Source organism: Acomys russatus, chromosome 1, assembly GCF_903995435.1.
Source record: "Acomys russatus chromosome 1, mAcoRus1.1, whole genome shotgun sequence".
In the NCBI taxonomy this organism is placed as follows: domain Eukaryota; kingdom Metazoa; phylum Chordata; class Mammalia; order Rodentia; family Muridae; genus Acomys; species Acomys russatus.
This window is the reverse complement of record NC_067137.1, coordinates 88,958,488-88,984,218: the sequence shown is the minus strand read 5'-3', so window position 1 is coordinate 88,984,218 and position 25,731 is coordinate 88,958,488. Positions and strand designations below refer to the sequence as shown.

General features: G+C 49.9%; 1 protein-coding gene across 1 annotated transcript in view; it reads right to left on the bottom strand.

Moving 5' to 3' along the window:
* Window positions 1-835: 835 nt before the first annotated feature.
* Plekhh1 (pleckstrin homology, MyTH4 and FERM domain containing H1) overlaps window positions 836-25,731 on the bottom strand; it is a 49,863-nt gene continuing 24,967 nt past the window's right edge. Inside the window, exons 5-29 of the mRNA XM_051148249.1 lie at window positions 25,478-25,561; window positions 23,840-23,921; window positions 22,994-23,748; window positions 20,520-20,598; window positions 19,964-20,055; window positions 18,188-18,338; window positions 17,870-17,997; window positions 15,366-15,476; window positions 14,477-14,563; window positions 14,036-14,197; window positions 13,182-13,262; window positions 12,438-12,620; window positions 11,750-11,858; window positions 10,855-10,967; window positions 10,081-10,257; window positions 9,704-9,801; window positions 8,808-8,985; window positions 8,152-8,307; window positions 7,089-7,189; window positions 6,222-6,363; window positions 5,117-5,259; window positions 4,877-5,006; window positions 2,919-3,005; window positions 2,531-2,677; window positions 836-2,080 (exon numbers count right to left, since the gene is read on the bottom strand). Coding sequence (XP_051004206.1) covers window positions 1,925-2,080; window positions 2,531-2,677; window positions 2,919-3,005; window positions 4,877-5,006; window positions 5,117-5,259; window positions 6,222-6,363; window positions 7,089-7,189; window positions 8,152-8,307; window positions 8,808-8,985; window positions 9,704-9,801; window positions 10,081-10,257; window positions 10,855-10,967; window positions 11,750-11,858; window positions 12,438-12,620; window positions 13,182-13,262; window positions 14,036-14,197; window positions 14,477-14,563; window positions 15,366-15,476; window positions 17,870-17,997; window positions 18,188-18,338; window positions 19,964-20,055; window positions 20,520-20,598; window positions 22,994-23,748; window positions 23,840-23,921; window positions 25,478-25,561 — 3,732 coding nt within the window. The 3' untranslated portion in view covers window positions 836-1,924. The remainder of the gene's footprint in view (window positions 2,081-2,530; window positions 2,678-2,918; window positions 3,006-4,876; window positions 5,007-5,116; window positions 5,260-6,221; window positions 6,364-7,088; window positions 7,190-8,151; window positions 8,308-8,807; window positions 8,986-9,703; window positions 9,802-10,080; window positions 10,258-10,854; window positions 10,968-11,749; window positions 11,859-12,437; window positions 12,621-13,181; window positions 13,263-14,035; window positions 14,198-14,476; window positions 14,564-15,365; window positions 15,477-17,869; window positions 17,998-18,187; window positions 18,339-19,963; window positions 20,056-20,519; window positions 20,599-22,993; window positions 23,749-23,839; window positions 23,922-25,477; window positions 25,562-25,731) is intronic.

Genomic DNA, 25,731 nt, shown 5'->3' with positions numbered 1-25,731 from the left:
AAGACAGCCAGGACTACAAAAGAAACCCTGTCTCGAAAAACCAAAAAATAGAAAGGAAAAAGTGAGCGGTTTCATGTTGGTTCCCAGACATGGGACTGTCACATTAAAGAATGAAGAAGCCAATTTACAGAAGCCTTTGTTTCTAAGGCAGTTTCTTAGATTCCTAAAGGTCAGGAAGGAGAAAAGGAGCCAGGCGCAGTGGCACTTGCCTTTCCCAGCACTCAGGAAGCAGAGGCAGGCAGATCTCGTGAGTTCGAGGCCAGCCTGGTCTACAGAGTGAGTTCCAAGACAGCCAGGGCTGCATAGTGAGACCCTGTCTTTTAAAAAAAAAAAAAAAAAAAGGACAGAGACAAGAAGACAACTAATCTGATCTCTAAATCTAATATAAACAGTTCCATTCTTTGGAACTCTGTTTATAGCATAGGGCACATCCTTACTGGAGTTAAGGGCCATTTGGGATGTGTAACTATAGAACAGCATTCCCTGCCTTGCATCTGCCTGGAAGGAGCTGACCAGGAGCCTAGAGTGAAGTGACTGAGGTAGACCTGTCTCCACTAGAACATTCTGGGGTGGGAGTTGAGTTGAAACAGAAACTTATAAACTGCCTGCCTTGCAAGTCAGGCTGGTTTCAAAGAAGGCTCTCATTGCCTTTCTAAAGGCATGCTGTCAGCTTAAAGGCCGAGAACAAGTATTACAGCAGCTGAGGCATTCCAGCAAACTGATTTTTGGCCTTTGAGTTTCTTGTGTAACACACACATTGTTTGGTTAAAGACTTATTACCTGGATGCTCCTCCTATCCCCTAGTCTATGTAACTGAAAAAACGATTTAAAAAAAAAAAAAAAAACCAGCCTTAGAGCTACACAATAAAACTTAGTTTTCTATATGTTGAAAAACTAAAGTATGAACTTTCTTTCAATTATTATTTGTGGGGGAAGGTGGAGATAAAGATCATCTTCATCAAAATCAATTAGAAGGTATGAGTTGAGAGAGATTACATGTTCTCGGGAAGGCAATGGTTGAAAGAAACTACTTCACATATCACGAGGGCAGATATCATACATGCTCTTTGCTTCCAACTAATCTCCAGAAGGCATCTATCTACCAAGTCTTGGTGAGCAATGCAGGATGGAGGGGTCTTCAGTGTTCCTGACCTGTTGTCTCCGGTGGCCTCACAGAGCAGCAACCAACGGAGATGATGGCCACCTTGTCCTTCAGTAGTGAGCACAGCCTTCACAGAGCACATGACACAGGGAGGGTACAGACTAGATCCAGCCCTGCCTATGCTAGTCCAGTGTGAGAGAAAAAGCTTTCATCTTAACAGGAATAGTGTGCTGTCCTGAAAAGATCAGAGCTGCTGCCCCAGTAGGAGCCTGGCAAATGCCTCCTCACCAATAGTTGGGAAGCGCGTCATTTCTTTCTCCAGCTCTGCTGTTGTTTTTCTCATTTGAGAAAGTAGTCCAATTTTAGAGATTTGTAGGCATCTGCTGGAGTTTAGGTGAATTAGGAATTTTAGTCCTTTTTTTGTTTAGGGATGTTCAGAAAACTTCAAGTATCAGTCCCCACATAAAGAGCACGTACAATATAAAGAGATGAGCTTCCCTGAGTATCAGTGCAGAAGCCCCAAATACAGTACCATTGCCCTGGTAACTGGGCTATCCCTGTTTCAGTCTAGCATCAGGTAGGATCCAGAGTCAGTATTCTTGTAAAAGAAATAGTGGTTTTGATATTGGGTCTGGATCTGAAAGCGTTGGGCCTTGGAAGATAAGGCACCTATCGGTCCAAAGGTTTCAGAGACCCTGCAACACACATTTCACAGAACAGTTTGAGGGGGCCATCAGACCCATCACAGTAGTAGCATGCTCCAGGATATAAATCTAATCCCAGAGACACCAGTGGTGGCAGGAGTATGGGGAGGAGAAACGTTCACAGCAAAGCTGGCCCCTTAGTGCAGGAAACAGAAGCAAAGAACCGTCCATCCAGGTCTCGAGGCTGGCGGGTCGCAGGCAGCTTGGCAGATAGGTTCACAGTTGCAGAAGAGTGGTTCATGTAGCTGGCCATCATGAAGGTAGCTTCTGTAATCTGAGGAGGTCAGGGAAATAAAGGAATTGAACTAGCCTTGTCTTGAGTGCTGTCTATAGTGTTGGGTACACAGAGTTCCTGGGCTTTAGCAGCTCTCTCACTCAGAAGAAAAGCCCCAAAGAGATGACAGTGGTGTTTAGAGGCCCAGCAAAATGTACCTCTGTTGGCCTGGAGAGTCTCTGAGATGCACAGTACCCACCCCCCCCCCCCCCCCCCCCCCCCCCGAGGCAAGGAGGAACGGCAGTGGCTGGATCAGGTAGTTCCCACCAAGTACCAGCTCAGTAGAGAGATGGACACACTACTCCACCCAAACCCTTTGGGATGCTGATCATACACCAAGGCCAATGATTTTATTTGGGGCGGACCCTGTCCAGAGTTTTCTCTCTAAGCACCAAGCTTACCACTTCACAACAGTCAAGAGTGAGCTGGTATAGTAGCTGTCAGACCCACCTTGGGAGTAGGCATTCGGAAGATCAGCTTGTCAATGTGGCTTTTTCCAGAGCTCTGGTCTGGAGTGGATCTAATCACAAGCATGAAGTCATCCCTGCAGCCACCAAACGTTGCCACTGAAGAGTAGGGATAAGTGATGTGCACTTGCTGTGTGTGGAAAGGAGCCAGTTGAGTTTAGGGAGCCTTAACCAAAAAGTGAGAGCCCCAGGTAATGATAATTTGGAGAGCCAAATCTTGATATGTGTAAGTTGTGTCTAGACATTGGACAACTAAGGCAGAGGTTAGAGACAGGGGAACCAGGGCTACTTAGTTGAGGCCTCTGAGTCCAGAGCAGAGAAGATAAGACAGGTGTTTAAGAAGGGTCGGAACCAGCCTTTTCCTCTCCTACCATAGTGCGGTGGTCCAGGATGCTAACACCATCCTCGTTCACAGCAATCCACACCAGAGCGTTCTCCTTAGAAGACAGCTGGACAGGCTGCAGAAAGAGAGAAGGCCGATCAGACACACCCACAGTTAGAGATTCTGAACAGAAGTACTCGCTGGGGAAGAAGGTCCATCCAGAGAGTCTGATGGGCTCCTACGTCATCCTGGAAGACACAGAAAGTAGCATGTGTACAGCATCAGGATTGCTGTGGCAGGAGGCATTCAGGCCTGGAGCTCCACCACCCAACATCCAAAAGGTGGAGGGAGTCACAGCTGCCAGAATACAGGATAGAGAGCTCTGAGCAGCAGAACATAGGCCAACCTAAAGGCTGTGTGTAGATAGCTTGGTAGGTGTCTTCTCCTGCACCTCAATCTCTCACAAGCAAACTACATCTTGCTTTAACCAATTTCCTAGGGACTGTAAGAGAAATAGGGAGACAAGAATGCAATGGGCTTTAGGTCCTTTCAGTGGGTTTTTATCTATGGTAGCCATTTCCTAGGTGTTTGTGTCAGAGCTACAGTGAGATGCTCCAGAAGATCTCTACTACCCAAGAGCCCGGGGGAAAGAGTGCTAGAGATACCCTTTTTGATGCTTTTTCCAACCTTCCAAGGCCAATGGCATTTTATCACAATACCACTGTGCTTCTATTTCACGGAGCTCTCTGTTTCTCTCTGTCTCTCTCTGTCTCTCTGTCTGTCTCTGTGTTTCAGTCTTTGTCTTTGTCTTTTCTCTCTCTGTTTCTCTCTGTCTCTCTCTGTGTCTCTGTCTCTCTTTGTCTCTCTGTGTGTCTCTGTCTTTCTCTGTCTCTGTCTTGTACACAGGCTGGATGTATAGCTTAGGGGCAGACAGCACTCTTAGCATGTACAAAGTTCTGGTTTGGTACCCCAACTTATCCCCAAATTAAACAGAGTAATATTGCTAAGAAAAATTGAAGACAGGAGAAGTGAGTTGGAGAATACTTGTATCAGTCTATACCTCCCCCTCTGTTCTGTTCTACTAGTTGGAAAGCCTCTTGGAGGCAAGGGGCTGATTTGTTCATTTTTTACAAAATCTTTTAAATTTTACTTTTAATGTGTGTGGTTTTGCCTGTATGTATGGCTGTGTACTATATGTGTACCTGTATCCAAGGAGGCCAGAAGAGGATGTCGGACCCCTGAGACTAGAATTACAGACACTTGTGAGCCACCATAGGGGTGCTGGGAACCAATCATATGGGTTCTGGGTACTATGGAAAAGCAGCCAGTGCTCTTAACTGCTGAGCCATCTTCCCAGCCCTTGTTTGTTTGTTTGTTTTAACTTGAAACAGCTAGAACTAGAACTATGCCTTCAACAACCTATCTGTCTATGCTAGTAGAAGACTGAATGCCATTTTCTGACCTGTAGCTTCAATGAACAGGATGTAGATCCAGTCTCAATGTCTGATTATAATGTCTGGTCATAGGGTAATGTCTGTGATTATCTATAATGTTCATGCATTCCAGACACCTACTGAGGGAAACTTCCAACAGGAATTACTGTTTGCCTCCTGGCCTTCATGAAGAGGTCAAAGTAACTGTTGTCTGCATAGTGGGCTTCCCCTGGGTGGTCCCTCTCTCTCCCCCTCTGGGCTTCTGGGTGGTCAGCCAAGATGAGTTTGTTTAGGTTATGTATTGTTTTGTCTTTCAAACTGAAGTCTGAATGCTCATGTGTGAATGAGGTGAGCTTGTCTTTGCAGAAGAAGCATTGAGAAACCAATAAAGGAAACATGAAGATAAAGAATAAATTCTAACTACTCTGGACCATGGCATTCTAGAGCAGCCAGAAACGGGTGGGGAAAGGGCAACTCCTAGTGTTTGATAGGGAGGAGGTGGGGGCTGCAGACGGCTTATGACCAGAGAGGGGAGGGAAGCTCCAGGAAAAACATTCCTTTTCCTGTCACTTACCTGAGCAGCAAAGAGCTTAGCACCAAAAAGAGGCCATTTCCGGGCCACAGTCAGGTAGATGCGGATGCACTCAGAAGGGGAGCAGCCTTGTAACGCTGCCCACTTGGTGGCCATCGTATCTGCCATGTGCCTGGTTTGGGCAGGTGGAAAGAAATGGTGCTAGTTAAGCGCCGCCTACAGATGACTCCCAGCTCCCAGCGTTCCCCACAGGCTTCCTGTGAAGGCCTTGCCTCAGCCTACCTCAGCTGCTCCGGTGGTGCTCCATTTCGATAGCGCCTTGGATAGAACCTGTCAAGAACCTGCTGGAGGAGGTGCTGCGCTTTGGCAGGAGGTGTACCCCCAGAGGCTGGCAGCACAGGCTTCTCCAAGTCCCCATGTTCCACCTGAGGTAGAGAGAGCAGCCGTGAGTCTGAGCGGTGGGTGGGGCTGCTGCTGGAGAGGTGAACACACCCTTACCACATCATTGCTGTTCGTCACATCGATGATGAGAATTTACCCCATGTTTCACAGACATTAGAGAAGCATCCTTAGGGCCCAACAATACTGCATTGTCTAAATCAGCTCTCATTTGCAGCTAAATGCTGGAAGATGGGAGGTGCTACAGATTGCAGAGGACAGAAGAGGGCTTGGTGTCAGACGCCCAGCTCAAGCACTGGTTCTGACCTAGCAGTTTTGTGTCTTTGTTCAAGTTATTTAAACTCCGTCTATGTGGGGATGAAAAGCACACAGGCAGGTACACCTGAGATGTTAGCATGTGGTCTGCTACAGAGTGTTCACACTGACGGTTATAAAGAACCACTGTGTAGCCCAGGCTGGCTTAGAACCCAGACTGGCCTTGAATTTGAACCAGTTCTGCCTCAGCTCTCCAAATGTTGGGATTATAGCTGTGTGCCACCACATCTGGTTAAATCCACACTTACAGGAACCATGAAGGTAACTCAGATACTCCTAGCAGAGAGCCTTCTAAAGGAAATACAAACGAGAAGCATTCTGAATGTGTGCTCTTTCTAGCTTTCTACGTAGAAGGTGGGCTGGCTCATAGTTTATCATATGCACTGTGGGGCACACACTCTCAAGTACATACCCTGGAGGCAGGGAGGGAAGTGTGTGTTCAGTTACACAACAGAAAATGAAGTGATGAGAAATGACTTGGCCAAGCTCTTACACTGAAGGAAGGCTGGGAGTTTAGCCCAGTTTTTCAATTCCCATCCCATTCTGCCCACAGCCTCCGTGTGCAGTGAGTAAGGTCTCAGCTCTCTGTACAGCACAGCCCTCTCTCCTTGCTGCCACAGGAGCTGCAGTCTCCTGTCAGGTGCCATGATGCTTTCAACAGGAAGAAGCCTACCTGGGCCATCAAGGCAGCCATTTCAAGAGCCAGTTCCTTGGTGACTGGAAATCTTCCTGCCACTATTTCTCCACTGGTTTGGAAGGCAAGTAGCAGCCGCTCTCTCTCTGTCTCCCCTTTGACTTGACTTCGAAAGTATAGCCTACAGGAAAGGCAGGGACAAGCCAGACCTCAGCTGGCAAGCCAAACAAGAATGAGAAGGCTTTCTTTGAATCTTTATCTTGATCCCTCAAGTGAAGATAAGTGTTTATGCCTTTTGTAAGCCTCTTTTCTATTACCCAAGAAACTTGTAGTCAAAACTAACCTAGATGTGGGCATGCAGGTCTCACCCGCAGGAATAGGTGGTTAGCTCTGAACACACTAGACTTACTACATTTTCATGAGGAATCTGGGACCTAAAATCACAGTTTATTAGGGGTCTGGATGAGTTAAGACTCCCCAAAGACTAATGGAACTTACTTGCCTGGAGACACACTCAATAGATTTTCTCTTACTTAAATTGGTAGAAAGTACTTGTATATGTCCTGAAATTGATACACAAGAAAGTTTTATTCTTAAGCCTTAAATTATCTGGTACTTAGACAAAACTGTACTCTCATGAGGTAATGTACAGCCACCTCGTGGCACTGGTATGCTTTTGTGGCATGTATGAATACACATGTGCAAATGGCAGTACAGAGAAGGGTGACAGAACACCTGAGCTACCAGGGTCTCATGAGGGATCAGGAGCGAGGCCAGCCTGCAATCTACTTGATGACTGCCACTCAGGCTAACTATAGGCCCTCCGCCTTGTTGGGACAAGCCATCCTGTGGGGAGCCCCCTGTGGCAGCCTCATGCCCGCCCCACCCTCAGGCAGCTCCCAGGACCTGTTCTTATACATCAGCTTCACAACACGCGTGCCCCCCTCAGACTTTCCGGGGTGCAGCTCCTTCAGTGTTTGTTCCCACTTGGAGATGGCATCACAGATCTTAAAGAGGCAAAAGATTAAAGTCAGAAAGACCCCTTACAAGGAAAATGAGGGCCAGACAGAGCTGGCGTCTGGCCAAGCTGAGTAAGGAAGGCTTCTGCCATTAGAAGGCTGTCCTGTGAGGCCTCAGGCTGCCAGTTCCCTTTCGGATGAGGAGGTGGATGTTAGTGAGCACCCAGGAAAGGAGTGTTGCCTCACTGGCCTTATGAAGGCTGACCTCTTGAGGGACTAGAGTAGGCAGGCCCCAGTCAACATCCATGGCATTGTGGCTCCATTTTTACTTTACTCATCACATTCTCCTTTCAATAAATACACTGAAATGCCCACTATGACCAAAGCCTTACAGATGCCCATGCATTTACTAGAAAGATATGTGGCATTTTTTTTTTTTTAAATATATACACTGGTAAAGACTAGCCCTTTGTTCTAGGAGGGCAAAGAAAACATGCTGGAGCCAAATGCACCCATCCAGTGTGGCAGGACATTCCTACCCTTGTGGAACTAATCCTAGACCAACTGTCTTTCAAACGCTTTCCACCTACAGAGGTACCATGAGGACGCACCTCCCTAAACTATGGTTGAATCTGTAAGTAGTTAAGCAGACAGAGTAAAAGCTATGTGATAATAATGCACATGGCACCCACTAGATCTCAGTTATAGCTGTTGACCTAAGTGGACAGATACTGGACGGGGGTTGGCAGGGCCTCCTCATCCTTACACTGAGCTACATCTTTGCCCCTGGATACTGCACAGTCCCTTGAGGGAGACAGGACTGTGAGGATCTTGTCACCAGAGTCAAGATCCCATGTAGCTTTCTCTGCCTGCACAGATACATTTTAAGATGGCACAGAAATGCTGGCCTGGAGAGAACATCTTGGTCTGGGCACCAAAGAGGCCACTGAAGAGTTAGGCACACACTGGACAGGCTCTGTCCCCACCACCTGTATCTCTGAGGTGTTTACCTTGACACGCCCTTGAAGACAGTGCTCCATGTCCCTGCCCGAAGGATCGTCCGTGAAGAGGGCAAAGCCAGACTGGGATGGCTTCCTCATGCCCGACTCCTGGTTCAGCCGCTGGAGGAACTCATCAACCGTGGAGGAGCCATCAAACCCAACCACCTGGGGATGGGAAGAGGCCCCTTAATCAGCAGACTTCCTGCCGAACTTTCACTGGGGATCATGGAAGGGTCTGAACAGAGCGATGGACAGGCACAGGGGTCAAGGCAAGAGGCCAAACCTAGCTGGTTTCCACATTGACACGCAGAGGAACCTGAGCCTGCCACTGTAACCTGGAGCTGAGCAGAGGCCTAGTCATTCCTTTACAGTCAATATTCTGGGAGGTTTATCTCGTGCTTCTCTGGCCCAGTGTCTCAACTTCCGTGTTCACCAGAGGGTTCAGAAGACCTAACTACACGGCACCACGTAATACAGCACTTTGGGATTCACACTCCTTTCCCTACACACACTGCTTACGCCACCCCCACCTCAAGTCTAGGCCCATCTGTTCTGTTACTGTGCCTATTAGTCTGAGAGCCTACAAGGCTTAGCAGCACTCAGAAGTGTTCTCTGCATAGTGATACAGGAAGACCGGGGGCAGGGAGCATGTCTAACTTCCTCACCTGGTAAGTCCCATTGGCAAAGTGCACAGGGATGCTGAAGGGTAAGGAGTGGTGGAAGGGGTTTCGTAGCAAGATGGACACAACTTCCATACGTGATGGCCGGGCCTCCCGTTCTCCAGTCTGCAGGGTCCGCTCCACTGCTCGCTGGCAGTATGTGGCATACTGGCCAGTTTCACTTCTAAAAACAGCCAGGAATACTATGAACTCCTTCCTCTTGGCACCCTGGGGTGCACACCCAGGCTGAGCCAGGATAAAAAACTTAACTGGATTAGTTGTGGAGACCTGAAAACTAGTATTAAGATGTCACTACGTTTTTATCTAGGGAGGGAGCACACTTGAGGTCAGAGGACAACTTGTGGGAGTTGGTTCTCCTACCATGTGGGTACTGGGAATTGATCTCAGGTTGTCAGCCTTGGCGGCAAGCACCTTACCATCTCACCAGATACAATGTGTCACTGAGCTATCTGCAGCTCATGCCTGCCATGGACCCATCCATCCATCCACCCATCCATCCATCCATCCCCCTCTCCCTCCCCATCTCCCCTCCCCCATCTCTCTCTTACTTTATAAAAGCCAGTACCAGGGATCTAACCCAGGGCCTTGGGTATGTCCTTGTTGAGCTTTACCCCCATCCCTGCATGGATATTTTCTTGCAGATGCCAGAACATGGAATAAACATTTGGTATAAATAATTTGGGGTAGCATGGCTTCCCATAAGAGTGCCCCCCAAATACCCAAGCACACATGGATTGGTCTCCAAGGATGCTAAAGCCTGCCCAGATCTCCACCTGCTCAGGTGGACATGGTGATGGTTGAAGTCTCTCAACCCCAAGTACATCTGAGGGGAGATGCAGTCAACAGTGTAGGAGTGACAGGAAAAGGATGCTTTCTCTTACCTGGGGTCTGCGTGGCGCTGAAGCTGCTGTTTGACATACCAGAGGAAGTGATGCTGAGGCAGGAAGAGTGGGGCACACAGAGCCAGGAGCTGCCAGCACTGCCATGGAACACAGGCAGTGTGGGGTGAGTGCGGGGACCCTGCTCTTGCAGCGTGAGCTATAGGCCTTACACTATTCCCTCCCAGCACCCAAACCTCACGTCCCTCGCCAGGTACTGGGATGGCTGCCATGGCCAGGCACTGCCCAGGGTAGCAATCACATTTTGACCATGTACAGACCAGACAGCCACATTTAAGCAACTGAGAGCATGGAAGCTGCCTGCCACCTGCCTGGGCACCTTCTTCTAGCCAGTTGTTACATGCCCAGTATATGCCCACCTGCATGAGCGAGTACTTCTGCGGCGGGCGGCAACTGATCTGCTTCATGAGCTGGCAGTAGATCTCGCTCTGGAGCTCAGGGTGGACAAGGCAGACCTGCAGTGCTGTCTGTGCCAGGGACACATGGTAGTCCACTGAGGCAGCCTCCACAGGCACATTGATGAAGAGCTGGCAGGACTGTAAGGAGGACGACAGTGAGCACAGGTTTGTCTTGTGACGTGCACTGCTACTGCAGAGTCTCAGCAAAGACTCAAGTTCACTGGCAGACAGTGCTCGCTAGACAGGGCACTGGTCTGTTGTGGGGCTGAAAGGGGCTGCTTCAGGGGAGCGCTGCTCCTTCTTTCAACGTTTCCCTTACATAAGCTTGCCCATAAACCAGAAAACCTTCCAAGACAGTGTAGTTCAGACTGGCGTTTGACTCCAACTCCTGCCTCTGTCCCTTGTGCTGCGATCAAGAGCATTTAGCACCACACTAGCCCCTTAGGAAAAAAAAATTTTTTTTTTTTTTGGTTACTTGAGAGTGACAGCAGCTCCTCAAGGGAATGTTTTTGCTGGCATTTCCCACAGCCCCAGAACTTCTTCCTGGCCTACAGAACAGTTATGTTCCTGACATAAAGGAAGCCACAAAGGGCTTTCTCATCCTCTCCACAACCCTTGTACTACCTGTAACCACATAGGTCTCCTGTGCTGTGATTGGCTCAAGCTGTGCAAGGCTAAGCCTGGGCCTATATGGGCACCAATATCCAACAGGCCTAGGCTCCACTCCCACATTACCTTGAAGAGCTTGAGGGCCTCCGTCTGCAAAGCCTCGGAGGGCAGGGTGGTAAGGGAGGTACATAGCCCATCTCGGCTGTAGCACAGCATGGGGTGCCTCCAGAGCGGGGAGTCTGCACAAAGCACAGACCAGAGAGCAGTGCGGTTACTGCAGAGAGAACTCACCTCCTATTCACCAATCCCGAGTTCGACTTGCAAGGAAGACAGTACTTAACTCTATGGGACATGGGTTTTGCTGGGTTAATCATCTACAGACTGAAGGCCTTGTAGGTGTGCACTGCAAGTTGCACATTCCCACACACGGCTTTGCTGAGGAGCTGTGATTGGGCTAAGTGAGCAAAGTTTGAGTGCTTCTGAGCACAGGTGCCTGTGTGCAGGGACAGCCTGCCTTCCAGTTTCAGGTTGGAGAAACAGCTGTATCAACCTGAAACAGAGCAACCCCTAGAGCAGTGGTAGAGACATGTGTGGTGTGCACCTCTGGTTGGTCTACGAGGGCCTGAGAATTAGTAGCAAAGTAAGCTTATTCCCACCACTCCCCAAATATCCCAGGCTTAGCTTAGTCTGATCCAAACTGAGACTTCATTCATTAACAAACTGATTAACCAGCTGCCTCCTCTACCCGACCCCCTACCCCAGGTCTTCTGCATAGCTGGCCAGACTAAGATTAAACAGAGTAAAACATTGACCCAGGTTTCTGGAAAGTCTGTTTCCCAGACAGACTCCCTCACATACAGTGGTTACCTCAGGGTTTTGGCGAGACACTGGAGCATGGGATGGGACTGCCCCAGGCATGCTCAACACAGCTTGGGTGTAGTAGTGCTCTCTTCGCTTGTGGTCTGGTCAGCACCCTGCCATTTCCCTACAGCCCAGGCACTGATGGCCACTCTTGCCTTACCTGGGTCTCCCTCACCATCCATCAGTTTCCCAATGAGCTGCTCGTAGACAGTGCCCACCTTGGCACTGCTGCCACCCGCAGCCACTGTGAGGTGGTAAAGCCATGTATCCTGGGAAAGGACAGAAGATAATCAGGCGCTAATGTGGTAGGAAGAGTGGAGCGGGAGTTGGATTTGGAGCAGGAGATATAGCTCAGTGACAGGAACACCTGTCTCATGTATGTGAGGCTCTGCGTTTGATCCCCACGACTCTCCCCTCCAAAAATGCAGCCTATAACCTTAAGATGGGAATGGAGGCGCACACCTGTGATAATGTCATACCAGGACTTGGGAGGCTGAGGCAGAGAGGTCTCAAGGGCATTCAGCCTGGGTGATGTGCGACCCTGGCTTGGGGTAGGAAAGTGGGCTTTCACTAGTTTGGCTGGCAGGAGTCAAGATCACCACTCCAAAGAGAAAGACAGGATCAGTTGGATATAAACCCAAATTCTTGGGTTTGTGGCTCTGTGTTATGGCCCATGATGAAGAAATGCTGGTTACTTGGAATGAATGAATTCAATAGATAATCAAAAGTGACATTTCCATTCAGTGTCCAAGAGGAAATAAATGTGAACTCGGGAAGCCCAGGAGAGCAGAGAGAAGGGAAGCAATACAGGTCCAAGCTTGGCCACAAAGGCCAAACCCCTCCCTTACCTTTTCGTGCTTGGTGCCTATGAGGAGGTAGGTGGGGCTCTGCTCTGGGGGGTGGACCACCAAGGTGCAGTGGGAGGAAAGCAGCCGCCCAGTTCCTCCAGCCTCGTAGTCTTCATCCGAGTCACAGGATCGATCTACTTCCTCTATGTGAGCATCCTGCATAGGCAGGCAGCCCAGGGGTCTCTGTGGACATGAGCCTTCCATGAATAGGACAACAGGTGGCCAGGAGAGTCTCCTTTTTCTTCTTTTTTAAAGATTTATTTCTTCATTATATATACAGTGTTCTGCCTGCATGTACACCCGCATGCCAGAAGAGGGCACCAGATCTCATAATAGATGGCCATGAGCCACCATGTGGTTGCTGGGAACTGAACTCAGGACCTTTGAAAGAGAAGCCAGTGCTCTTAACCTCTGTCTGAGCCATCTCTCCAGCCCTGAGTCTCTGTTTTCTGAATGCTTAGGCTGTGTGGGGCTGGAGATCACAGATGTGGATGAAGGGCAGGATAAGGAGATGGAAGCGGCAGCATTACAGCCAGACGGAAACCAGAATACTGTGCTTTGGAAAGCACCAACTAACTACACTGGCCATGATGCCAGTCACGTGCTCTGGAGGGAGCTGGACAGCTGACCTTTGCATTTGTTGTAGGGTGTGGTGTGGTTCAAGGTAAGCTGGGCACAGCCATCAGTGGGTGGCATGCAGCTATACAGTCTGGAAGTGGCTTTGTTAGGAAGCAGATGAAATACCTTGTCCTCGTGGCTCCGGTAATAGTAGAAGGTTTTCCCAACAAGGGCACACCAGACCAGCTTGGAGTGGCCATGCTTCACCTGTAAGTAAAATGCCTTCACTAGAACAAGGACACTAAAATTAATCCAGCTGCAGGAGGTAACCCAGCCACAGTTGTGCCACTTGGGGACCTACAACCCTCCAGTGAAAAGATTATCCAGGAAATCAGAAGCCGAACATGGAAAGAGCCTGCTAGTTGGCACAGGCAAGAGTTTAAGGATGCTGCAAGGTAAAAAAGGCCCTGGCAGTTTGAAGCCCCAGGGAAGGTGCCATTACTCACCAGGACCCAGCAACGGAGAAGAACAACAGACAAGCAGAGGCTCAGAAAGAAGAGCCTGTGAGCACTGAGCTTGCTGAGCACAGCAGCTGTTCCTGACAGCCTTCAGCCATGTTCATGTGCTTCCTAGTTAGCTTCCCTTCATTGGGCTTAAAACTAGGTTCTTTGCTTCCAGAAAGAGCCTGATTAAAATGCCTTTACACAAACCTGGGATACTGGTCTCCAATGGTGGCCTCAGTGGCTTACCCAGGTCTTTTCTCTGTACTGTTAATCCTGACACAGCTAGTTACACTGTGTGGAGCAATGCCTAATGTCTTAAACATTAAGTAAAAACATTTCTCTTCCTTTTGCCTTGAGAGCAGTTGTTATAACAGGCCCCATTTCTGTTTCTAGAATCACCTCCATCATTATGCTCTGGCTATGTTGGAGGGCCAACCAGCCAAGCACTGGGATGTAGTTCTTGGAGAAAGGCGCCCACCATCTCTGGGTACTCCCATGCTTGGGTCCCATTACTTCCCTAGCAGTTCCACCTTGTACCTTGGTCAGCCAGCCCTTCACGGTAGGCTTGCTGCCTCCCTGATGCAGGGCTGGAGGGCCAGTGACCTGCACCTTCAGCAGGCTCTGTAGGACACGGATCCACTCTTCCAGGAGGCTGGGGGACTCCGCTGTTAGGTAGTAGGTTTTGTTTTCTGAGATGAGCTGTGGGGAGCAGGGGTTAGAGCCAGTGATCAAAAAGACAGTCTGATAGCACACGCCCTTCAGCTTGCCGCCTGTTCTCTCCCTTCTTTTCTTCTCTGACTCTCTTCCCTTCATCTCTCAGTCTGTGTCTTCTTTCTCAAGTTCACAACCTAAGGTTATAGCCTTCTCCTTTCATTCACATTTAATTTTGCCTCATCCTTTCTTCAATCACAGTCACATCTAAGCCCAATACCATGCAAGGCAGTATGTCTAAAATCTAGCTGCTGTGAGCAGGCTCACCTGAAATGTCTGTGCTCCTTCCCCTCGGACAATCTGGCAGTGAGAGTTCAGATCCACCTGACCTTGAGGTTTCCGGATGACATCACCCTGTAAAGAAAGGAGTAAGGCAGGGAGCATTGGAGTTTGGAGACTTCTCAGATCACAATGTCTTACTCCAGGTCACAGGCACAAAGTAAATGTGATCCCCTAGCCTCCCTGGCTATGGTACAATGAATGGCTTGTTCTAGATTCTTATGCTAGGAAAATAAAACCATAATTAGAATATGAGAGCCTCTAAACTAGGCCTTAAAAGATGTCCAAAAGGAGAGTGAGCCTCTGAGAGGCCGTCTATAGAGGCCTCCTAGTCCTTGGACTGAAGTATTGTGGTGCTGTGTGCCTAAGGCCCCAGCCACTCAGCAGGCCACAACATGACTAATTGATAGGGACATGTTTCTCATTGAAGACTACCGGCCCAAAATCCCTAACATGGAGCTGGAGACAGCTCCTACCAAGCCAGCAGTTTCACAAGAGGCAAATCCTTTTTGTCCTCTTATTAAAAACATTACGATTGGCTCTGCCAACCTGGTTCTCAACATTCAAGGCGCCTCAATTCCGGGCATTGGAGGAAGCAATGGACTTGCTGTTAAAACAATCCAGAAAAGGAAGAACAGCCTGGGAACACCCTTTTACAAGGCCAGGCATAAGAGGAAATCGGTTCTGAAGAAGACACTGCCCACCGATTGGCCTCAGACTGCCTTGACAGTGCTCAAGCTTGTTTTGAGTCTAGGTGACCACCTCAGAGTCTCCTGTGTGGCCAGTCAGGCTGCCAAGGCCTCGAGGCCTCAAGCCCCTTACGCAGTTCTGTGTCTAGGCTGTGGTTATGTGGCTGTGGTCCTGGGGAGGGTCTCACCGGAGACTTGTAGTATAGAATTTGTCCCTGTCTCAGGACAAACCAGCGCCTCTTCCATGTCTTCACCCGGCTCCCCATTTTTAGCAGGTAGCCCGACTTCTCCAGTGCCTCCTGAGGTGGAAAGCAAGGAGGGGACAAAAGGGGAAAGTGACATGAGGGTCCTGAGGGGTGGAAGGCAGGAAGGGAAAGGGTAAAGAAGTCATGTGACACTGCTCAACACCGCTGAGGACAAAACAGTCTAGGCCACCACTGTCATTTTTTGTTAAAAAAAATTATTGACCACCGGTTATGAGTGTTTATTTCCAGGCTCTCTACACTGATGAGATCCAGAGAAAACCGTGCCAATCCTACCATGGAAGGGGTCCCAGTGATGACTGGGAAAGGAACACCTAGCCTACCATGAGAATGTGGTAGATCAGGGGCTACAAGTGGACAGAAGCTGGCCAGGGAAGGCTTCAGAAAAGAGTGGCATCTAAAGCCAGGTGGTAGCCGGGCATGGTGGCACATGCCTTTAATCCCGGCAGAGGCAGAGCCAGAGGCAGGTGGATCTCTGTGAGTTTGAGGCCAGCCTGGTCTACAAAGAGAGTTCCACCAGGGCAGCAAAGACTACACGACAAACTCTGTCTCAAAAAGCCAAAAAAGAAAACAAAAACAAAAACAAAGCAAAACAAAACAAACAAACAAACCCCAAAAAACAAAACCAAAAAGAAAGGGCAGCCAGGGCTATTACACAGACAAACCCTGTCTTGAAAAACCAAAAACAGAAAAAGAAAAAGAGTGGCATCTAAACTATCCTCTAGAGCAGTGTTCTCAACCTTCCTAACTCTGTGACCCTTTAACATGGTTCCTCATGTTGTGGCGACCCCAACCATAGTTGTTTTTGTTGACACTTCTTAACTATAATTTTGCTACTGTTATGAATCATAATGTAAATATCAGATATGCAGGACATCTGAAATGCCACCTGTGAAAGGGTCATTGGACCCACAGAGGAGTTGAGACTCACAAGTTGAGAATTGCTGCTCTAAGGGAAAGCCAGCTGAGAGCAGGAAGACCATTCAACGCACCACAGGCGGGAGAAAACAGGCAGGTCTCTGAGCCATGAGCTCATCCATAGAACACAGCAAGAACCTTGAGGGCCATGAGGGGGGCCATGAGGAGGGCCATGAGGGGGGCCATGAGGAGGGCCATGAGGGGGGCCATGAGGGGGCCATGAGGGGGGCCATGAGGAGGGCCATGAGGAGGGCCATGAGGGGGGCCATGAGGGGGGCCATGAGGAGGGCCATGAGGGGGGGTCATGAGGGGGGTCATGAGGGCTATGAGGAGGGCCATGAGGAAGGCCATGAAGGGGGCCATGAGAAGGGCCATGAGGAGGGCCATGAAGGGGGCCAAGAGGAGGGCCATGAGGAGAGTCATGAGGAGGGCCATGAAGGCTATAAGGGGGGCCAAGAGGAGGGCCTTGAGGGTCATGAGGAGGGCCATGAGGAGGGTCATGAGGGGGGTCATGAGGGGGGTCATGAGGAGGGTCATGAGGAGGGCCATGAGGAGGGTCATGAGGAGGGCCATGAAGGCTATGAGGGGGGCCAAGAGGAGGGCCTTGAGGGTCATGAGGAGGGCCATGAGGAGGGCCATGAGGAGGGTCACGAGGAGGGTCATGAGGGGGATCATGAGGAGGGCCATGAAGGGGCCAAGAGGAGGGCCATGAGGAAGGCCATGAGGGCTATGAAGAGGGCCATGAGGAAGGTCATGAGGAGGGCCATGAGGAGGATCATGAGGAGGGCCATGAGGAGGGTCATGAGGGGGGTCATGGGGGGCAATGAGGAGGGCCATGAAGGGGGCCATGAGGAGGGCCATGAAGGGGGCCATGAGGAGGGCCATGAGGGGAGTCATGAGGAGGGCCATGAGGGGGGTCATGAGGAGGGCCATGAGGGGGGTCATAAGGAGGGCCATGAGGGGGGTCATGAGGAGGGCCATGAGGGGGGTCATGAGGAGGGCCATGAGGGGGCCAAGAGGAGGGCCATGGGGGCTATGAGGAGGGCCATGAGGAGGGCTATGAGGGGGGCCATGAGGAGGGCCATGAGGGGGGCCATGAAGAGGGCCAAGAGGAGGGTCATGAGGAAGGTCATGAGGAGGGCTATGAGGAGGGCCATGAGACTAATGAGACTCAAAGTGCAAGGCAAGCATGAGACAGCACCTGGCATGCTAAAGCTTAGTAGTCAGCTCATGCCAGTATCCGAGGGTCAGGGTGGGGATTAAACAAGGTAACAGGTGTGAACCCTTATGGGGTCTGAGGAGTTCCCAGACTTGAACTCTGTCTTTCTTCATCTTGGGGCCTGTGCACAGCTGTCTCTGTAACCCGTGCAGCTCCTCCTTCCCTCTATCATCTCTGGATCCTCCCTCCCCCTCTCACTGCTTCCTGTATGGGTGCTGAGGCCCAGGCAGCCTCTGTCTAGGTTCACTCCTACCCAATGCCCCTTCCCCATTCACACACATGCTCTGCTCACCCCATCAGTGGAGTACGATGAAGTACGCTGGAGTTTGTGCTCAGGCTCTGAGTAGTCACTGTCCAGTGAGCAGGCATCAGGAGGGATGGCATAGTCACCCTCGGAGCTCAGTGAGGACATGGAGACGCCTGGCCACAGAAGGAGGAATCACGGCCAGGGTCCCACAGCCCTCCCAATACCCATATGGCCAGAGATGCATCATTGGCTTTCATTACCCCCGGGGATTCCCCTAAGTCTGGAGCTGAGGGTAAAACTGATAGGGACCCCAGGCAGAGATCAAGCAGGAGGAGACTGAGAGTCCCCTCTCCTTCTCTGTACCTCTCTTGATGGCCCGGGGGCTGCCTAGTCCACTGGTCTTCCTATACTCAGAGCAGGGGACTGACATCCGGAAACTCGCTTGAGAGCCGCAGTCGTCATCAGATCCAGAGGATTCATCCACAAAAGGCACACTGCTGATCTGTGTGGCTTTCTGCAAGACAGGAGCCTCCCAACTACAGTTCAGGCTTCAAAACAAGTCCCCTGCCACACAACAGCTGTACCTAGTTTGCTACAACCGCACAGCCTGGCTGGGGCTAACATGAGGCATTGAAGACTAGATGGTAGTCCCAAGAGATGTCAAGTCCTTTTCGGACCTTGCTCAAGTGGTCCTACCTCCATGCTGCTCTTTGGGCCCCCCACTCCCCTACCCCAACTTCTGTGGTTCCCTAGAGAATTCCAGTTTCTTCCACTAGGGGGCTAGAAAGCCAGGCCACAGGCCAAGTGTGAGACAGGACCCTGAGATTGGGAGGGCGACATTCCAAACACTTAGGCCGACCCTTTGGATGCTATGGGAGTGTAGCAAGAACATAGCCGAAAGACACACTGGGACTGAGTGTGTGACACACGGCTTTAATCCAGCACCCAGGAGGCAGAGGCTGGCAAAGCTCTGAAGAGTTTGAGGCCAGCCTGGTCTATATAGTGAGTCCCAGGACAGCTGGGAATACACGGTGAGACCCCGTCTCCAAACAACAAACAAAAAACCTCTATTGTGACAAAGCATTTTAAGATTTTGTTTGTTTGATCATTTTTTTTTCTTTTCTCCTTTTTTTTTGGGGGGGGAGGGGCGCTGAGTCCTGAAGATAGCACACAGAGCCTCACTCTTTCTAGGCAAGTGCACTACCACAGGAAGATGCAGATCTCCCACACGCCGAGCATGTTTAGAAAGTAACTTGGCAGAACCTATCAGAATCTAAAGCATCCCTAGCACCTGCCTAGCAAATCTCTCTCTAGAACTGTGTCTGACAGAAACTCTTAAGTGCACAATGGTGCTCGCTGCAACAAGACAGAGATACAACCTACTGTGAATCGGTGGAGGGAGACCTAAGGTAGTTATAGCGGTGTCTACACCAGGGATAATGCACAGAAAACATGGAAGGGCAGGTGACCCAGGCCTAGGTGAGTTGTCAAGACATAGGCTAATGTGTATGGGATCCCTTTGTGTGCATGTGTGTGCTTACATGTACAACAGGACGAGAGTTGAAGGAAGGAGAGGGTATGTACAGGCCACACATGCTTATCTGTGAGTCGTCTGCAATTGCATTCGAAGCCTCACAGAGTAAACACATTAATGGTAGTTATGTGTTTACATAACTACATAACATAAAACACAGCGCGTTAATGATAGCTGACTCTGAGGTTAGGAATTGGGGAGATTTAGAAATTGAGAGAAACTTTTACTTTTACTTTGGTGTTCTTATTCCCCTAAGAAAAAAACTTGTCAAGGATCACTAATATGATTTAAAAATGAGTAACAAGGGCTGGGAGTGTAGCTCAGTGGTATACTACCTGTCTAACAAGAGGAGGCCCTGTGTTCTAACTCAAGCACTGCAGAACTAACAAAAAACAGTGAGTGACAAAAAGATGAAAATATCCTGCTGCAGTTACATGAAGACTTTCTATAATAAATTACAAATGATGACAAAATGATGGGTGGGCTGAGCTCCCTGACTACAGTCACTGTGAAGGCGCCTGACCTCCAGCCCCAAAGCAAGCACTGCACTGGGGCTGGAGGCTTCTCCTGAGCGGACAGCCCCTCTGCTCATGACAGTTTCTTACCCCCTTCAGCGCTGTGTACACAGGCACAGTGACATTCTTGTAGACAAGGCCAGAGAAAGCCCCAGGGAACGCAAGGGCAGGAGGGCCTGAAGCTGAGGAGGAAGAGGAAGGAGATGAACCAGGAGGCACAACTCAGCCAGAGGCTTGGGGAGGCAGCGGGACAAAGCATCACTTATCTTCTCTCCCTACTTTTTGCTCCCCTGACTTCCCTGAAGATCACGATCCCCATCACTACAGACCCCAATCCCTGAACCGTTTACTCTCCGGAATCCTGTGCCCCATCCCACTCCTGCTGAAGTGAGTCACAGATATGTGCCTGTCACGGAGGTGCTATGGGGAATGCCCATCGGAATCAGAGCTCTTCCCAGTTCAGCCCTGCAGGAGGGAAGCACTAAGTAGTGGGAGGCAGGACTTGGAGATCCCTCCTTGCTGGGTGATAAACTGAATGTATACAACCCCCTTTCTGGTTCCAGGCAGCCCCTACTGCCTGCCACACCCCAGGGAATGGGAGCCAAGCCCACCAAGGATAGTTTTAGGCCCCTTACACCCAACTCACCGCAGCAGGCGGCATTACTTCGGAACGACACATCTGACAGCTGCATGCCTGACGTGGCCATCGCATAGATCCTGCTCTCCTGAAATAAAAGTCCCAGACGGTCAGGGACGATGCTCACCTCAGCCCCTCCAAGACAGTGGAGGGAAAACATGACTTGGGGGTTAGGCAGACCTGGGTTCACTACTCAGGGAAAGCTGGTTACTGGGCTGAGGAATTGTAAACAAATCTCTTCATTTCTAAGCCTCCTTTTCTCAGCTCTAAAATACTACTGACCTTTTAAGAATCAGCGCAGTGGAATCAAGTGAAATAATTAATGTAAAATGTAATATGTAAATACAAATAAATGTATAATATAAACATTTCATATCTGGAACATAATCTGTGCCCAACAGATATTCACTCCCTCTGGCCTCCACACTTCCCCTTAAGGCAAAGGAGGTTCAAAGAGAACGTAACTTGTCTCTCTGTTCCTTGGGTTCTTGCCTGCTTTACAGATCCCTGGGTTCTGGGGTCTCGCTCTCCCCAGAGGCTGAGTGTTGACTGTGAGTAAGGGAGAGCCACAGGGAGATAGGTATACTTTTGTATCTCAGCTGTTTGGGGCACATTAGCTTCCTACAGTAGCAATCGCATGTGCTAGGCTTCCAACCACAAAGCTACCGTAGCCCAACCGGGCTCCAGATCCCTGAGGTAAAATACTTCCACAGAAAACTCTGACACTACCTATGCATGCCTCTGGGTCTGAAGCCAACTCAGAGCAAGAGAGTTTTGGTCCCAACATCCTGGAAGGCCCTTCCCTGGCTACCCCAGAGCTGTTTGCTCCACTACAGGGAATGCAAAGCCCTTCAGGTGACTGGTGAGTCACAGGGCCTGACCAGGAAAGTCAGCCAAGCTGGACCAGAGGAGCAACTAAGGAAGGGACTGGAATGAATACTAGGGTGTGGCTGCAGAGGGGGGCAGCTGGGGGTGATGTGGAATGAAATGCTGAGGTACCCAGAGCTATGGCAAGACAGATGGAGGAGAGCAGAGAGACACTGAGGCAGGGCAGTGCCAGGACAGGATGCCTATGGTCAGGCAGGGTAGATAGGCCAAGGGTGAGGAGTAGCTGGGCATAGACGGTCAGGCAGGGTAGATACACCAAGGGTGAGGAGTAGCTGGGCATAGATGGTCAGGCAGGGTAGATAGACCAAGGGTGAGGAGTAGCTGGGCATAGACAGTCAGGCAGGGTAGATACACCAAGGGTGAGGAGTAGCTGGGCATCGATATCTCTGCCTGTAGTGATCATGCACAGATGAGGATATCCTCTAGAATGCCAAGCTCTGCGCCAGGCCTTTGTGTCACCCCCACCAGCAGACACTGTGAACCAGTAACATTCTACCCTCCCTGTTTTTTGTTTTAACCTTTTATCACAGATATTAGACAGAGAAGTAGAACAGTAGAAAGAGTGACCTCCTGTCCCCATCACCCATCCTCACGAGGCATCAGTGGAGGCCTTGTTGTGTTGCCAGACTGGCCTACGCTCCTGAGCTGCTTCTCCCCGCCTTTTTTCCAAAGATTTATTTATTATGTATATAATACATGTTCTGCCTGCATGTATACCTGCACACCAGAAGAGGGCACCAGATCACATAATAGATGGTTATGAGGCACCAGGTGGTTGCTGGAAATTGAACTCAGGACCTCTGGAGCAGACAGTTTTCTTAAGCACTGAGCCATCTCTCCAGCCCATTCAGTCTTGTTTCAGCTGCATCCCCACCTCCCCAGCCTAGACATCATATCATGGTATAGAATGTTACCTATAAGGAAGCTAAGGCTCAGAGACCACTAACCACTTACAAGCACTCGTTCAATACATATTGTAATTATTTATTTAATATGTAGAGAGGTTTGTCTGCATGTATGTCTGAGAGCCACTTGTGAACCTGGTGCCTGAGGAAGCTACAAGAGGTCGTTTGAAGCTACAGTTGCAGACAGTTGTGAGCTGGAACCATGTGGGTGCTAGGACTCAAACCTGGGCCTTTTGGAAGAGCTGAGCCATCTCTCCAGCCCTGAAATATACATTTAATCCTCCTAGAAACCCTGTTAGTAGGATCAGCAAGATAGCTAAATGGGCAAAGGCACCTGCCACCAAGCCTGAGCTCGATTCCCGAATCTGCAGAGTGGAAGGAGAGACCGGACTCCTGCTAGTGTCTTCTGGCCTTCACATGGGACCTGGCCCCCAAATTAAGTGTAAATAAATAAACCCTACCACCCCCTTTTTGGAGACAGGAAATTTGGTCCACAGCCTTAGTAACCCGCCCAGGTTCACAGGTGGCACAGCTCTTCACTTCCACATATGTTGCCTCAGAATCAAAGAAACCACGTGAAGCACCCAGCTGTGAGGACAAGTCTCTCACATGCTCAGCCCTGGACAGCCTCAGTGGAGACCATGCCTTGGTTGGCTCCGCTCACTGCCCAAGCCTGCTGATGTTACTTACCCAGGACGGAAACCGGTGCAGTGGGGGTGTGGGCGGCTTGTTCTCTGCTTCCACTTCCTCCAGGTCAGCTCTGGGGGGCTTCGGGCTCTCTCTCTCATCCTGCTTCCCTGTTGGAGGCAGCTCCTCCATCTCCATCTTCTCTGCTTCTTCCACAGCCTTAGCTCTGACTTCAGACGTGGGGCAGCCAGATGTGCGGAGGGCTGACAGAGCCCCAATCTCAATGCTCAGCACATGGTCAAAATGCCCAGGGCCCACCTGGGGCTGACTATGGTGCCTTTTGGCCACTTGGAAGCTGTCCTGGGGGACACTGGGAGCCCGCACCTTTGGAAGGGTCAGGCTACTACCAGGGCCACCTTCCCTGGCAGAGATCTTGGTCCCAGGGAGTGTCCCTCCCTGGGCAGTGACCAGATCCCCCCTGTGAAAGGCTGACCCGCGTTTGGAGCTGCCAGGCTTCATGAACAACTGGCTGGGAGAGCCCTCTCTCTCAAGATGAGACTTAAGGGTCTTGGCCCCTGCTGTTTCCCTAGGGTGGCCCATGCTGAAGCTCAAATCCTCAAGACTTCTGGCTTCTGACACAGAGTCCTTGCTCTGCAGGGTACTCAGAGAAGGTGCAGGCACAGCCATCTTCAGAATTTGAGTATGGCGATTACTGTCCTGCTCCACAGGCTGGGCCGCAGGCCCTGAAGGGACAGGATCCTGCTCTGGGGTTCCCTGAGGGACCACTAGCAGCTTCTCTGAAGGTGTCATCCGGAGATCTGTGGATGAGGCAAAACCAGGCACACCCATTGAGGACATCTTCCTTTCGGTCCCACACCTGCTGCGCCTGCTAACACCTGGTCGACCTACCCTCAAGTGCGTCCTGCAGGGCTTCCACCTGCTCCACCAGCTGCTGGTTGCAGGTTTTCAGGTGCTGGTTCTCCATTTCGAGCTGGGCAAAAAGAAAAGGAAGGCTTAGAGGGCCATGGCGCTCAGTGGAGCACATTCCCAGTAAGGAAACAGAGCTTAGCATGTGCAATCTCTGCTGCTTCATATATACAATCCCGAAAAGCCTAAAACCCAAAGCTTTGAAAACTAGCACATGGCACCATTTACAGTTCCTGCACTTTCTTATCTAGTTCTCAGCCTTTCATGTGTACACACTGAAACTTGGACACTTTATTGCAGTTAATCTTTTTTCTTTTCTTTTCCTTTTTTTTAGATAGAGTCTCTCTATGTAGCCTGTACTGGAACTGTTAATTTTCTTTTTCTTTTTTCTTTTAATTGTGAAATATAACACACAGGGAGAAAACTGTATCTCACTTCAGTGAGCTGCTTAAATGAATCTGAAGCTGCTACTCCTACGGCCACCTTGTTGTTTGTTTAGAGAGAGCCCTGTTTGCTTGCTAGTACTGCTGCAGTGTCTGGTCCCAGCTTCCTAAAACCAACCGTTGCCAGTGATGAACTACAACCTGCACAGAGAGAGTAGGGGGCTGACAGGAGAGAGCCAGAGGCGCTTGGCGTGAGCAAAAGCTGTGTGTGGGGTGAGAAGCAGCTTTGGAAATAAGTAGTGGCGATGAGCACACAGAACACTATACTGTGTGTGCTCAGTACCTCTGCACTGGGTGCTTAATAGACTGCTACAATGGCAAAGTTCGTGTATACTTCACTACAACTTTTTTGACACAGGGTTTCACTGTGTAGCCCAAGCTGGCCTCAAACGCAGAGTTCTGCCTCCCAAGTGCTGGGATTAAAGGTATGTTCCACCACATCAAGACTGACCACAATTCTTTTAAAAAATATTTCTTTTTAGTTTGTTTGGGTGTGCATGTGTGTCTGTGAGTGTTTGTGGAGGCCAGGGAGTAGGAGACCCTGGAGCTGGAGGTACCAACAGTTGTGGGCTGCTCAACTTAGGCACTGGGAACTGAACTCAGGCCCTGTGCAAGAGCAGCACACACTTTTAACCACTGAGCCATTCCTCCAGCCATACTTTACAATATTTTAAAAAGAGAAAGGAAAAATATGAAATGGCATTGTGAGGGGCTGGAGAGATGGCTCCACGGCTAAGAGCACTGGCTGTTCTCCCAGAGGATCTGGGTTCAACTCCTAGCACCCACATGGCAGCTGTGACTGTCTGTGACTCCAGTTCCAGGGGATTGGCACCCTCACACATACATACATGCAGACAAAACACCAATCAACATAAAAAAGTAATAAATAAAAATTTTAAAAAAGACAGCATTTTGAGTGTGCTCACTAAAAGGAAGCTGAGAGGATTCTCGGAAACATCCAGCTACTAACTAATTAACTTTTCTCCCAACCTCAAACCCAGTAGGCTAGAAAGAGGCTGATCAAGACAAAGGGAAAGGGGAGTGTTAGGAGGACACAGAGTGGAGAAAGGGACCATGAGGCTGGTGTGTCTGGCTTGAGCCTGCAGGACCCGTGGGTAACAGAATGAAGGCTGGGCAGAGGCGGGGCACTGGCTGGGCCCTTGGGCTGAGGTTTTACCTCTGCTAACTTTACTGTCACCCATTCCTTGATCTTTGCAGCTTTTTCTTGAACAATTTTGGCTTCTTCAGCTCTAGTCTGCTTCTGCAAAAAGAGAGAGAGAGAGAGAGAGAGAGAGCGCCTTTAGTTAATTACAGCAGTCAGCAAGGGAGGAGGGAAGTCAGGAGGAGGAACCCAGGGACTGGATGGGACAAGGCAGCTGAGAAAAGTAATCCCATTATGGCTCTTAAACATATTCTTGGGCATGGTGCTAA